A 14,090-nucleotide genomic window follows, 5' to 3' on the forward strand; every position below is an offset into this window, starting at 1 on the left:
TTCTTTCTGCTTTCTGGATGCAAGTTTTTCAGTTTCTGTATTGGGAAAATGTTAAAACCAGTATGGGAGGCCTAGGTTATGGAGTCTCACTGATTCATTGGGCAGAGATACAAGTCTCAGAGTCTTCAGGTACTAATGTTTTCTTGGGGATTAACAGTTTCTCGGAGCTCATGAAGAAAGGAGAGCAGCTAAATCCTCTTCCCAGGGCAGAGTTTCAAAGCACACTTGTGCCTTTGACTTTGAACTTACTACCCAGGCTATCCCAGCACCCTTAAGCTGCTTAACAAGGACTGTTGATTTTCCCTCTGCAGCTTCAGTGCCCTTACTTAGGTGGTTAGGCCATGCCTAATTTTTTTTTTTTTTCTTCGTCTTCCCCTAACCTCCGGGCCAGGATGTTCATGTGGCAGGGAACAGATACTGAGACGACGTACCCTGTTCGCCCGGGTGTTCAGCAGGGTCCCGAAGGGGCAGTCGGCACGGTCACGGACAGGCAGAGCAGTAGACACCCGTGCGAGGACCCGCGCGTGTCAGTCGAACTGTCGCGGGACCGGGGCCCGGGGTCTGTGCTTACCACACGCACGCGCACTGCGCCCAGGATGAGGGTCGCGGCCCTGATCAGGTAATGAGGAGTGGGGCCACCTCCCTAGTCCTGAGCAAGACCAAGCCCTGACTTGGCCGTAGTAAATGCCTCGGGAACGGCTTCTTGGCGGCGCCGCGTGGGCGGGTCAGCGCCACCGGAAGAGGCGGGGCGACATGCTGCTCGGGTTCCGCTGGCCCGGGCGGGCGCGCCCCGTCCTTGGCAAAGCTGAACCTGCCGTAGTGCCTGGGTCCTCCGCCGTGGGCGCATGCTCGCCACTCACTCTTCTTGGACTTTTAAATGCTCTGCACTTGGAGCGCAGCTGTGAATTTCACTTCCTTGTTTCCATTTTTTTTGTCCTCTTAGTTTTGTTCAGTCTTAGAGATCTCTTTCTCAGTCTGAGGCTGTCGCTGACCTGACCCCTCCCAGCAATGCTACCTCACTCTCACCTCACATCCAGTATTCCTTGCTTGGCGGGGGATAGCCTTAGGGTCCCTCATTTGTTCATGTGTTAAATACCTGCATTGGAACTCAAGCTACTGACATATGTTCCCTCCTGGGGGCGTTGTAACTGTGCTAGTGTTATGGTAAAGGTAATTGTTGTTGCCCTGGATCCAAAGAGTTTGCCTTGCTGACCTTGGGTAACCGAAATCCTATCCCGAGTGTAGTTTGAAGTCTTAGTAACTTACTTAAGAGTCCAGATTCCATAGCTGATAAGCAGGCCCAGCCAGGATCTGTTTGTTTCTGTACCTGAAAACAATAAGAGACATGCTAACAATATTAGAGACATAGTTTAAAGCTCTTAAATATATTGTTTTTTGAGGTTTAGACCCCAGAAAATTCTGAGTTCCATTATATTGCTACAGTTCCTTTTTGCTAGCACAATGAAGCACACATAAAAACTTTTTTTGTTCAATGCTTGAGGTAACTAATGCTGGCTGACAATTTTTTTTTTTTTTTTTTTTTAGAGTTTTGATAAGCCACATTTTAGTCTCTCTGTAGTGACAGGAAAACACCAGTTCTGTTAATTCCATGCCATTATACCATTATACGGAAATATAATGGAGTACTCAAGAGAGAAAAAAAAAAAAAAAGCTACCAAGGTCAGAGAGAGAACGTTAAAAGATACTAATGACTTTCTTCTTCAAAGTAGCGAGTGCAGATGGGGACACAGTGTGCCCAGCTACTCATGGGACATGGCTTTCAGGGCCCCCACGGGATATCCAAATCTGCAGTTACCAAGTCCTCTGTATGAAATTATATGTGGAACCTATATCCACCCTCCTGGATGCTTTACAGAATCTTTAGCTGCCATACCTTAGAGTAAAACGCTATCTCATAGCTGTTACATCGCACCGTTTAGTGGATTAACAAGAAAATCATCTACATGTTTAGTACAGGTGTCTTCCCCTAAATTAATTTTGTTTGCTGAATCCATTGATGGGAAATCCACAGCTATGGAGGGTTGACACAGGGCTGACTAAGCAGCTTTGTGGAGTCATGAGAGGGGAGTCATTAGCTCTTTTAGATTCCTTGACCTTGAAAGGTGTTGTGTTTTTTGTTTGTTTGTTTGTTTGTTTGTTTCTTTGAGTACTCCATGTTCTATAGAACACAGCTTGGAAAATACTTTAAAACCATATTTAAAGAGTTGACATTTTACACCTCAAAGTTAAGTGATTGTGGATGTTCACCCTTGAATCTTTAATACATTATAAAACTGTTTTTTGTTTTGGGAAACGTAGTCACAGGATCCAATAGAGAAAGTTATGAAGACCTACTTAAGGATATATCTGAAAAGAGGGATCCTGGGCTTCATAATACATTCCTTTACCCTTTGCATTTTTTTTTTTCTCTTGAGGAATTCTTCAGAGAAATTGTCTAGGCAGTGATGGTTAAAATATTGAATATTCTAATTCTTGACTATTGATGTGTGTCAGCATTTGGATTTTCATTGTATCGAATTTAGAATCAAGTTTATCAAGTCTCTTATACTATTTGGATTCAGATTTTTAATATCCTTTGATGGGTATTGGTAGCTAGTAATTAGGTTTTGTGTAGTTGGAACAAATTAAAAAATACATTTATGAGTTTTTGCATGCATGTATATCTGCACACCACTTGCTTGCCTGGTGCTTGTGGAGAGCCAGAAGAGGGCATTGAAACCCCTGGAACTGGAGATACAAATGGTTGTCAGCATCCATGTGAGTGCGTGGGATTGAAGCCAGGTCCTCTTAGAAGAACAGCCAGTGCTCTTAACCACTGAGCTATCTCTGTAGCTGCTAGATTTTTATGCAATTAAAAACTTTCATCTAAGTAATATATGAAATAAGTGTTTAGTTACGGTATCATTTTGGATAATTGATGTGCACAGCATTTTTGTTATCTTTCATAAAACCGCTGTCGTAGATAGACTTTGTTTAGAATGTGTGCATTGTAAATGCATGTAATTTTATAAATCCCTAGAAGCAGCAACCTTAGGCATTCAGATTCATGTGCTCAGTTTTCTTCCTCTTACTGCACTGCAGTTGTGAAAACAGTCCCTCACGGAGTCTGAAAAGCCGAGTAATCATGCGGTTGATTTTGACGCGCAGTGATGCTGTGTTTAATGGTGATCAGGAGCCTGGCATTCATGGCCTACTCCCTACCCACTTGTCTTACAGTGGTGGGAAGGACAGCTGTTACAACATGATGCAGTGCACTGCTGCAGGGCATCACATCGTTGCATTAGCAAATTTAAGACCAGATGAAAAGCAAGGTAAGTGTGTGACTTCTTTTGACTGTTCTCTAAGTGGTTGCAACTCAACTTCTTCTTTTTTTTTTTTTTTTAAGATTTATTTATTTATTATTTATACAGCTTTCTGCCTGCACACCAGAAGAAGGCACTAGATCTCAGTATAGATGGTTCTGAGCCACCATGTGGTTGCTGGGAGTTGAACTCAGGACCTTTGGAAGAACAGCCAATGTTCTTAACCTCTGAGCCATCTCTCCAGCGCAACTCAACTTCTTATTGCAAGTTGGTGAGATACAGTCTCATGTCCTATTGGTTCTTATGATATATGAAGACCACTATTAAAAAGATGCCCTTAGCTGTTTTAGGTATAGTGAAGCATGTGCTTCCTTTTGCACCTCCAGAAGATGAGGAGCCTCTGGAGAGGAGATGTAGTATCTTTGACTTTCTTATGGGTGCCCCTCAGCTCTTGAAAGCTCTGTGCCTATAGTAGGTATTCCGTCACAGTTTATTGGCAGGCCAGTAAGAAATGAACTCGTTTGAATTACACGGTTTATTTCTGTTAGATATTTGAATACTTCTGAAAGTGATGTGGAAAGATGGAAATTGGGAGTATTTTACATGAAGAAAGAAAACGAGCTCACAAAGATGTGGGGGTAAATTTATACTTTGATAATCTTATGCTGGACTCTGGTGATGAGTAAGCTAGGTTTTTAGAAGTTTTCTGAGAAGGACTCTAGTTCTAACTTAAAATATGGGAAAAGTCTTTGAAGGTGATAGGGCTGCTGCAGCTTTTATTATAAAGAAGCAGCAAAATCCCTTAGAGATTGTGCTATAATGGAGAGACCCCACCTGTAACTTGCATCGAGTTGGGCGAGTGAGTCTTTTCATATGTCTTAAGAAGTATCAATACCAAAAAGAGTGTATGTGTATGCTCAGAGGATGTGCAGTGCTTATATAAAGTAATTTCCCTCCCTTGAATTTCTTGTGTCCAGTTTTCAACATGAGTTATCAGCTCATCATGTACAAGGTCATTATTGTATAATTCCCGTATGTTCATTTTGCTGTCAGAAGAGTAAAATGAAGTTATACTTATTAATAGAATGGGGGCATTTATTAGAATATTTTTAGTATGAAAAATTCAATAGTAAATGCAATGAGAATATTATGCATTAAAAACCTTGGACTATCAGCTGACACTGGGTAATTGGTGTAACAGAGAATAGATTGTTGTGGGTCAGTAGATGGACAGGGTTTGGTAATATTGATTTAAAGTCAGCAGGATGTTGGAATTGTTGAATGAGTTACTGAATGATTTTTTTTTTCCCTTTAAATGCACTGAAAGGAACCTTACTTGAGGAATGCATGGCTCCACTGAAGAGCAGATCTGGGTATAATGAATTCACAGCATAATCCCGTTTTTCACAATATGGTTTTTCAGTAGTTACTTTGGGAAAGAATTTATTCCCATCAATGAGGACAATGTGCAGTCGTCCTAAAATGTGCAGAACCATCCCTTTAAGTCTGTAGCAGGAGCTTTTGTGGTATGTTAATTGAAGTGCTTTAGGCAACCGGGGAGCCTTTGGTTTTGTTTGCTCTAACACCAGTTACTGCTGTGTCTCTTCCACTAATGAAGTTATATTGTGGTAAGGACTACATGGACCCCCAACGAAAATATATTGGGCCTTGAAGCCATTACAGTGTTTAGTAGTTGTACTAATTTCAGGGTGTTTCTTGCTATGAAGCTAAAGTTTATTTGAATAAAGACTTACTCTACTTTAGTAAAAAGGAAGAGTGAAGTTTTAGGGTGATTTGATAAATATCTGTTTCATACTAGGGTGAGGAGTGGACTTATGTAATGGTATGAGTATTCTTTTGTAGGAAGCCAGGCAGCTGTAGGGGTCCGAAATCTGATGAGCCAAAATGAGATAGCATATGATGATGGAACTGACTGCTGACAGACATTTACACTGTTATTCATTCACTTTAATAGAATGTTTCCACATTTGAAAACATACATGTACATATGTGTCTGTCAAAATTAGTTTTTAGTTTTTATCATTTTGTAACTTAACATATTATAGACAGTTCAATGACACTAAATATTAGTCTCAGTATCATTTCTATTATATCTTCCTCATATAAAATGTAAGTGGTATGTGGATCATTTTGAGAGTTAATTCATACACTGTCCTCCTGTTGGAGGAACTGAATACATATTAGTGTATGAAAAAAATTTCAACAACAAAGTCATATCCTTAGAATTATTTACCTACATATTTTTAAAATGTATTTGATATGTAGTCTTTTCCACCCTTCTTTAAAATATTAATACCTTACAGGATTCATATTCTGGAGAACATACACTGGAAAATGCATGCCATTTTATTATGACTATAATATAGTTCTTAATCTATTTGAAATAATGCTATAATGAATGCTTTAGCCATAGTGATACGTGTGGAATCTGTGAGACAACTGGTGATTGTATCATTGAATAGGTTCAGTTATTGTGTTTCCAAACATATCTGCAGCTGTTCTAACAAATATTGAATTTACATGTATATGCTTTGTTGATACATTATTATAAAACATACCAGGTATATCTAATTTATTCTGTCAGATATGTATCACTTACTAAGTAAATATTTAAGAAAAGTTTTTATTAAAAACTTTTTATTAAAAACTAGATGACTTTGAATAACCTGATTTGAATAAACTTCTTATATAATATAGTTTCTAACAATACACCATGAATTTATTAGATGTATTACTCTTATCTTTAATTATATATAATTTTAAAAATGTGAATGCAATTCTGTTGTTAATTAGAAGCATAGATGATTAGTGGTGAACTGAGTTTAGCTATGGACAGTGGGCAATGCTGATAGATTACTGCACCTGTAAATTGCAGGGAGAGATGGGATGTTTCTAAACCTAAGTGTTGGCTATTCTTCAAGTAATAAAAGCTCTTTTTTTCCTTTCCTTTTCTTTCTTTCTTTATTATTTTTTTCCCGAGTTTCTCTATGTAACCTTGGTTGTCCTGGACTCATTTTTGTAGACCAGCCTTTCCTCAAACTCACCACCTGATCCACCTGCCTCTACCTCTGAGTATGGGATTACAGGTATGCACCGCTACACACAGCTGTAAACTCTCCTCGTTAAAGTCTGTTTGTTTTACTCTGCCTTACCAATTGTTTCTACTTTAACTGTTTCAGCGGAATCAGATGAACTAGATAGCTACATGTATCAGACAGTGGGTCACCATGCCATTGACTTGTATGCGGAAGCAATGGCCCTGCCCCTGTACCGCAGAACCATCAAAGGAAGGAGCTTGGACACAGGAAGGACATATACCAAATGTGAAGGTGATGAGGTTGAAGATCTCTATGAACTATTGAAACTCATTAAGGTATGGTCAGTGACTATCCTTTTTGAACTTCGTGACTTTCATTTATTGATTTATTACATATTTAATAATTTATAACTTCATAGCCCAGGTATTCTTTGCAAGAATATTGCATTTTTTTGGATGGAAGGTAACAAAAAACTTGTTAGTATGTCTTTGTATTAGACTATACAAATAAGACTTTGGGTATAGATTTGCATCTAGGCTTGTCAAATACGTTTTTCTTTATTTTTTATTTTATGTGTATATTTTGTCTGCATGTATGTATGTGTACCATGTGCATACCTGGTACCTACAGAAGCTGGAAAGGGGAATTAGATTCTCTGAAACTAGAGATAAAAGTTCTTGTAGACCAGCATGTGGGTGCTAGGTACCAGTGTACATAACTGCTTAGCCATTTCTTCAGCCCCCTTGTCAAATAATATTTATTTTTATTCAGGATATTGGAAAAATAGCATTCAATCTCTTTTCTTTAACAAATGTATTTTGAATCCCTCTTAAACAAATTGATGAATACTGCTTATTAGATTACACTTTTTAGTGCAAGAGTAAGACAAGGAACAGATAAGAGACATGATGTTGAAGAGTACTGTGAGAAGGAGTGAAGTGAGCCAAAGTGATAACAGCTGATAGCAGGAGGCAGCTAGGAATGTACTGCATGAGATGGTCAGTGACCATCAGTGAGACCTCTCAGGTGTGATTAATGTTGCCAGACTGGACACCAGAAGGAAGGAAGTCAGAGTCCTGAATAAATTTGTCAGAATTATGAATTAAGTATGGCACTGTATCTATTATTTTGTGGTCTATCATTGATTCATGAACAGTTTCAGCACACAAAATTTTTGGGAGAAATGTGAGCTCATCAGTCTAGTAAATACTACCCTCAGTAAATGCTGACAGAGATTATGCTGAACCATCGTTGTTGGATTCTCATTAATAATCGACTACTTGAAGACAATATTCTCTCCTAAATACAAGTGTTATTCAGCAGCTATACATAGTTCATGTAAGACATACTGATGGGGAATTTAAATCAGTGTGTACTAAATATTTTAGTATATTTATAGGGGCAAGAAAGAAAAAGTTCTCTTCTTTCCTGTACCATTGCATTTCTTTACTCTTTAGAAGATGTAAGCCCTCTCCCAAATTATGAAGTGAACATTTACAAATCTCAAATAGTTGATATTAATCACAGTTTTATATTGATTAAGAATTTTGATTAAGAAAAATACCAGATACCCAGGTACGTTTAAAGTCGTTTAAATTAAAATGGTTCCTATTTTGTATGTCAGAACGTTTTTAATCTGAAAAAGAAGCACAGGGAACTACTGTTTTATAACTTGCTATTGAGCTAGAGAGCATATGAAGTGGATCCTTTGCAGAGGCTGTCATTGGAATTCACGTGCTCATCATAACTACCGTGACTTCCAAACAAGGGGAAAGAGAAAGACTTCTGCGCCCAGAGGTTGTCTCCTCAGAATGGTGCAGCAAACATTGTTCACTTGGGGATGTAAAAGTTACATACATATCTTGTATTTTCACATTTTTCAGAATACATTGAAGCTGAATATTAATCTTTCAGTATAAATCAATATCACAAAATGGTGGAATTGGCACTAGAAATGATTGGGTTGCTTAAAAATCACAAATGTGGTAACTTTAAAAAAAAAAAAACAACCCTGTGATAATAAAAGCCATCCAGGCAAGGGGATGACAATAAATTACTAATCAGTTTAATTAAAAGTGAGCAGATTAGTAGTAATTAAGAAGAAATCCCTTTTCTCTCCATGCTGTCTTTGGAGAAATGGATGCTTTGCCATTATCTTCAAGTAACCGTCAATTATGACATAAATTAATGCTAATGTTAAATCTTGACAACTTCTGCTTCGGAATTTCATACATGATAATTATAACTATAGTTGAAAAAGATGTTATCAAGTTGTCTGGGACTAAATAGTTCCTTCTTTTCCTGTGTAAAAATATTAATTTTACTATAGGATATTTTAAAGGCCTCAATATCAGAAATACATTACTTTTATGAAAGAAATTGTATAGCTCGACTTTTAGAGTTAAATCCATTTGTGAAATCCTAGTGCAAGGATTCCAATAGAGGTCTCATATATTTTAATGAATAACTGAGTAATTATGGAAAAAAAACTAACTTAGGCTATTATTTTCTATGTTTGTCTCAACTTGTTCTAAGCAAAAAAGCCGTATTTCAATCTTTTGAATGCTATGCAGTGGTGGAAGCTCCTGGACGTAATTTTGTTTTCAGTGTTTATTCATAACAGGCTACACTTTTGTAAGTTTTACATCTGTCTTTTGTTTTTATAGAGCCATGTTTTGACTAGTGTGTGCTCCATTTGCAAATAATTCAATTTGTTTAAGTAGCAAAGTCGTAGAATTATAAACTTCAGGAAGTTTAGAGTTACACGTTCCTGCTTTGTTGAAGTGAGAAAAACTAACAGAAAATGTTAGCAATCCATCATATCTCTTCAATGTGAGGTTGCTGTGAGTCTGAAATATATATTTGAAGATATTTGTAAAATACTTGGTTTTATGTCTTGCCTTTTGTATTCTAGTATTGATTCTTTTCTAATTTAATATGATGTAACTGCTCTTTTCTGAAATCAATAGTTTATTAATTTTGTGTAAGTTTTTGTTTAAAGCATTAACAATATAAGAGCTACTAAAAGATACAAATTGGCATCTTTTTCTATTGAGTCAAAGGATCAATATATTTTCTCTTTCTATACTGATTTGGTGCTGTCTTTCTAGATCTGAGCGTTCTTCCCAGTATCCCCATCTCAGTGGACTCTTTATTTAAGAAATTTCTTAATGGCAGTCCTTTCAAATTCTTATGCTTTGTAAATGTTTGTATTTTGCCCCACATGTTTTACTGGACATTAACAAAGTCTTTGCCTGTAACTCTTCTGTAATAATCTAGTGATAGAACATCTCTTTGAAAGCTTGTCTCTGTTTGATGACAACCTTATAGTCTAAGTGAAAACCATTTACAATAGGGCATTTCTCTGGCTTTAGTGACTGGATTAGGAATGGGTTAGTCTTAACAGAAAAGAGCCAATAGTGATTGGCAGAAGGTAAGCTCTTCCATTTGCTGTGAGAAATGTGTGACTATGGGATATAGACATTCAATAGACCTTGCCTTTTACTTTTTTTTTTTTTTTTAAGGAAAATATTTAAGGCCAAATCTGACAGAAAAAAAAAAATAGTCAGTAGACTTACAGAGTAAGGATGGCTCTTTTATTACTTTTTTGATAATTTTCTCGTTTTGATTTTTTTCATGTTTCTCCCACCTTAGCCGCATAGTGCCTGGTCGTAAATAAACTACACCTTATAGACTGAGTCTTTACCTAACTTCTGCTTTACTGAATATATTTCATGTCTGCCAAAGAAAAAAGAAAAAGCACGAGAAACACGTATAGACAGAGAGACATACATATTAGCACACACAGGAATCCCTTAAAAACACAAAACTGGAAGGCATAATATAAACACAAAGGACCAGTAAAGACAAAAGAATAAAAGGAGACTCTGACAAAGAGCAACAAAAAATGTCATTTGCCATGGAGTTCGTTTTGTGATGGTCATCTACAGTTGAGAAGTGGGTCTGCTATTAAGAGTGGTTTTTATCCCCAGTAAGACTCTGTTGGAGAGGACTATTTTTTCATTTATGAGTGGTTATTGATTAGAGATAACCTCTGGGTTAGGGTCGAGGATGTACATGTGCCTAATTCTTCTCTCTCCTCTGGGATATCATCTGGCACAAGTTCCGTACATGTTGCCACAGTTCTGTGAGTTCATATATGTGTTGGTCTTGCTGTGTTTACAAGGCCTTGTTTGTGTCTTTGTTGTCCTCTATTCCCTCTGACTCTTATGCTTTTGATCCTTTCAACAAGGTTTCCTGAGCCCCAAGGGGAGGAATTTGACGGAGACATTCCGTTTAGGTTAACTGAATGTTCCAATGTCTGTCACTCTCTGCACAGCATTTAGCTGTAGGTACCTTATTAGGGCTCATCCATCTACTGCAGGAGGAAGCTCTTCTTTTTCAAGCAATTCTTAATGATTTATTTATTTTTATTCTATATATGCAGTTGTGTTTTGCCAGCATGCATGTTTGTCTGAGAGTATCAGCTCCTCTGGAATTGGCATAGAGAGCGATAAGCTGCCATGTGCATGTTTGGAGTTGAACATCAGTCCTCTGGAACAGCAGCTGGTATTCTCAACTGCTGAACCATCTCTTCGATTCAGAGGATGAAGCTTTTCTTATGATGGTTGAGCAAGAGACTGATCTATGAGTATATTATAATTTCATTAGTAGTCATTTTATGGCTACATTCTACATTCCTTCAGCAAAACAGTAGTCTTTGTTTTTTTTTCCCTAGGTCCCTGGCCTGTGTGGTCTTAGGTTCCTGGTGTCTTGAGCAGTATTGGAATGGCGTCACTCTCTTGGAGTGGGTCTTAAATCCAGTCAGAGATAGGTTGCTTGCTCCCACAAGCTTTGTGCCACCATTGCACTAGCATATCTTGTAGGTCATTGTAGACTGAAGAGTTTATTTTTAGGTTGTGGTTTACCTTTCTCCTTTAGTAGCTTACTGAGTACCTTCTCATACCATGAATACTAGTTCATAGAGGTAAAGGTTTTAGGTAGGCATCAACTTGACTTCTTCATGTTCAATGAGTTGTGTAAGGTGTTGTCTTTAATAGCAGGGTCTTTGTTGAGTTACTTTTCAGAGTAACTAAATAGTTTGACAATAGCTTAGGTTGTTTGGGGATTCCCATGAGCACCATTGACCAGCGATTCAACTAGATGCAACCCATTGCCAGCATTGTAAGTTTCCTTTTTTAATAAGAAAAGTTCCACAATGGCTTTGTTTTTCCTGTTTAGTCACTTTTAAATAAAATATAATTTATTGAAAATACTGTAAAGGTAAGTTTAGCAAAAAGAAAAAAAATAGGACCTAATTAGCTAATCAAATACAATGTTTTATTTTGTTTTGTTTTGTTTCCGATTTCTCTCACCTCTGTTGACTATTCATTCAGAACTCTTACAGTTAGAGATTAGTTCCAGTTTACTTTGGTTCAGTCCTTCTACAAAAGTTACTAGTCTTCTTACATAGATTAAAGAAAAAAAAAAAATCTAGTTTTGTTTCATTGTGCTTTGGCCTGATATAGCATCCTCAAGCCAGTTACCATTTCTAGAAATCTATTTCATTTGGCTGAGCAGACCTAGACCAACCATTTCTGGAGTAAGAGGTAGATAAATGATTATTGAATTATATATATATATATATATATATATATATATATATATATATATAATTTCTAGGTATAAGGAAATGATGGATCTTTAATTTAAATCAGGTTCTTGCTAATAGAAAGGTAGACTACAGTAGGGGTATAAAGAGCAGCAAGTTTCTAGAATTTAATAGGTTCCAGAAATGGACAACTTTGAAAACCATGCTAGGTGATTCTTTCTTGACTATTTCCCTGATTTTATGGCCTCTTTCACCACTGCTCTCTTTCCTCTCTTCCATCATCTTCCCTTCTTTCTTCTGTATGTATTTAAACTGTTAACCATTGGCTCCAAGCCTTGAGTTTGCCATCTGAAATCTTCATAATTTAGTTATTGCTAATTTCCTTGCATTAGTATCCTCTAAGCATGGTGAGCTTAGCAAGTTGAAAACATACAAAATTTCTATTTTCTTCTCTGTAAAACATCATCATGTGTGCCAGTATGCAAATCAAAACCCAAATCTCACTACCAAACTTGAACATTTTCTTAGTTCTCCCTTTACCTCACCACTTCTATTAGATCTCTGCATCCTGTTGGTAATACTTGAATAAGGTATAAATCTGACTGTTCAACTTCATTCTTACCATGAGTGTGTATCCATCTATATCATTAATAGTCTACTAACATGTCATCTACCAGTGTTTCATACAGCTTCTCTAACATGCTGTTATCATGTAGATTGTGTGCAAGCTTAAGCTACCTACTGTTAGGAAGCCTGACTAAAAGTCCCTGCAAACCTACTAGACTGATCCTGTCATTCCCATACAAACCTCTATAATCAAATTACCACCAATAGCCTCTTAAATTTAGGTATCCCATATCTCTAACCTGTCTTTTTTCTTTTCTTTTCTTTTCTTTTCTTTGCTTTTCTTTTCTTTTCTTTCTTTTTTTTCTTTTCTTTTCTTTTTTTTCTTCTTTTTTTTGGTATTTCTTTATTCTTCTGAGAAACTTCATCTTTTGTGAAATATCCTGTAATTTTCCTTATTTCTGTGTCCCTCTTGGCAACTTGTCTATTTAACTGTGGCCCTGAGCCTGCTACTGAGAGCTTTTATATGGCTATAATTGCTGCTGAACTGTGAAACCTTCAATGCCATGTGCAGTACTCACTCATTTACTTTTGTATCTTAAATGCCTAGTTGGCATACACAGGCTCAAAAAGAATTGCTGAAAGGGTAGATAAGTCAAAAATAATCAAATTATTTTTTATTTCATGATGTATCTAATGCAAGAACGCCACAGTAATATTTCATTATATGATGTAAATCAAGTGAGAAATTTTGGATTTTTTTGTTTTTGTTTTGTTTGTATCCAGCAACTTCAGGGGCATCATGGTGAAACTTTGTAAAATTAGTCATCCTAGCATTTGCAGTGCAATATTATCTGTACTAAAAGGATTTCCAGCTTCAGAATATTTTGTACAAATGCTGAACAGACATTTTTTTCAGAATATCTCTAGGTTAGGAAACCTGCTTAGAGTTAAACACGACTTTGCGAGTCTTTTCACGTTAGATCCTGGAGGGAGATAGTCTAGAAACCTAAGTGTCTTTGAGGTAAATCCAGAGAGTTTGAGGTGGGGGAAACGTAATATGGCTTCAAGATTTGTAGAGAGGACCCAGACATAGTGCTAATTGAACAGGCACATAGCCCTGTACAGATTGCTCCTGGCTCCTATCACCGCACAGCTTGTCTCAAGCCCTGTCAATCCCCAAGATATTGGACATTAAACCTGGCCCCTTGGTACAATATATGTGTTTCTACTGTTGACTGTGGATTCTAAACAGGAAGTGCTGCCATTATAGCCAGCCAGTGCCATTTCCCTCCCAGGTGCAGTGTTAAGGCAGTACAGTATTTGGCCTTTTCAGACGATAAAGTGAGACACGTGTGAGAAAATACATGATGTAGATCTGTCTGGGAAATAAATGTTGGATGATATTTTTCAGTTGTTAGAGCTTCCTTCCTCACTTTATCTTTGATCCAGATCCTCCTTCCTTCCCACCTTCTTCCTTCCTTCCTTCCTTCCTTCCTTCCTTCCTTCCTTCCTTCCTTCCTTCCTTCCTTC

At 37.2% G+C, this 14,090-nt stretch overlaps 1 protein-coding gene across 1 annotated transcript in view; it reads left to right on the forward strand.

Annotated features, from left to right (window-relative positions):
- Window positions 1–375: 375 nt before the first annotated feature.
- Window positions 376–14,090, forward strand: part of Dph6 (diphthamine biosynthesis 6) — a 130,688-nt gene continuing 116,973 nt past the window's right edge. Inside the window, exons 1-3 of the mRNA XM_055603851.1 lie at window positions 376–619; window positions 3,238–3,332; window positions 6,524–6,717. Of these exons, the coding sequence (XP_055459826.1) occupies window positions 393–619; window positions 3,238–3,332; window positions 6,524–6,717 (516 nt within the window). The 5' untranslated portion in view covers window positions 376–392. The remainder of the gene's footprint in view (window positions 620–3,237; window positions 3,333–6,523; window positions 6,718–14,090) is intronic.

Source organism: Psammomys obesus, unplaced genomic scaffold, assembly GCF_907164565.1.
Source record: "Psammomys obesus unplaced genomic scaffold, mPsaObe1.curated_primary_1811, whole genome shotgun sequence".
Taxonomy (NCBI): Eukaryota; Metazoa; Chordata; class Mammalia; order Rodentia; family Muridae; genus Psammomys; species Psammomys obesus.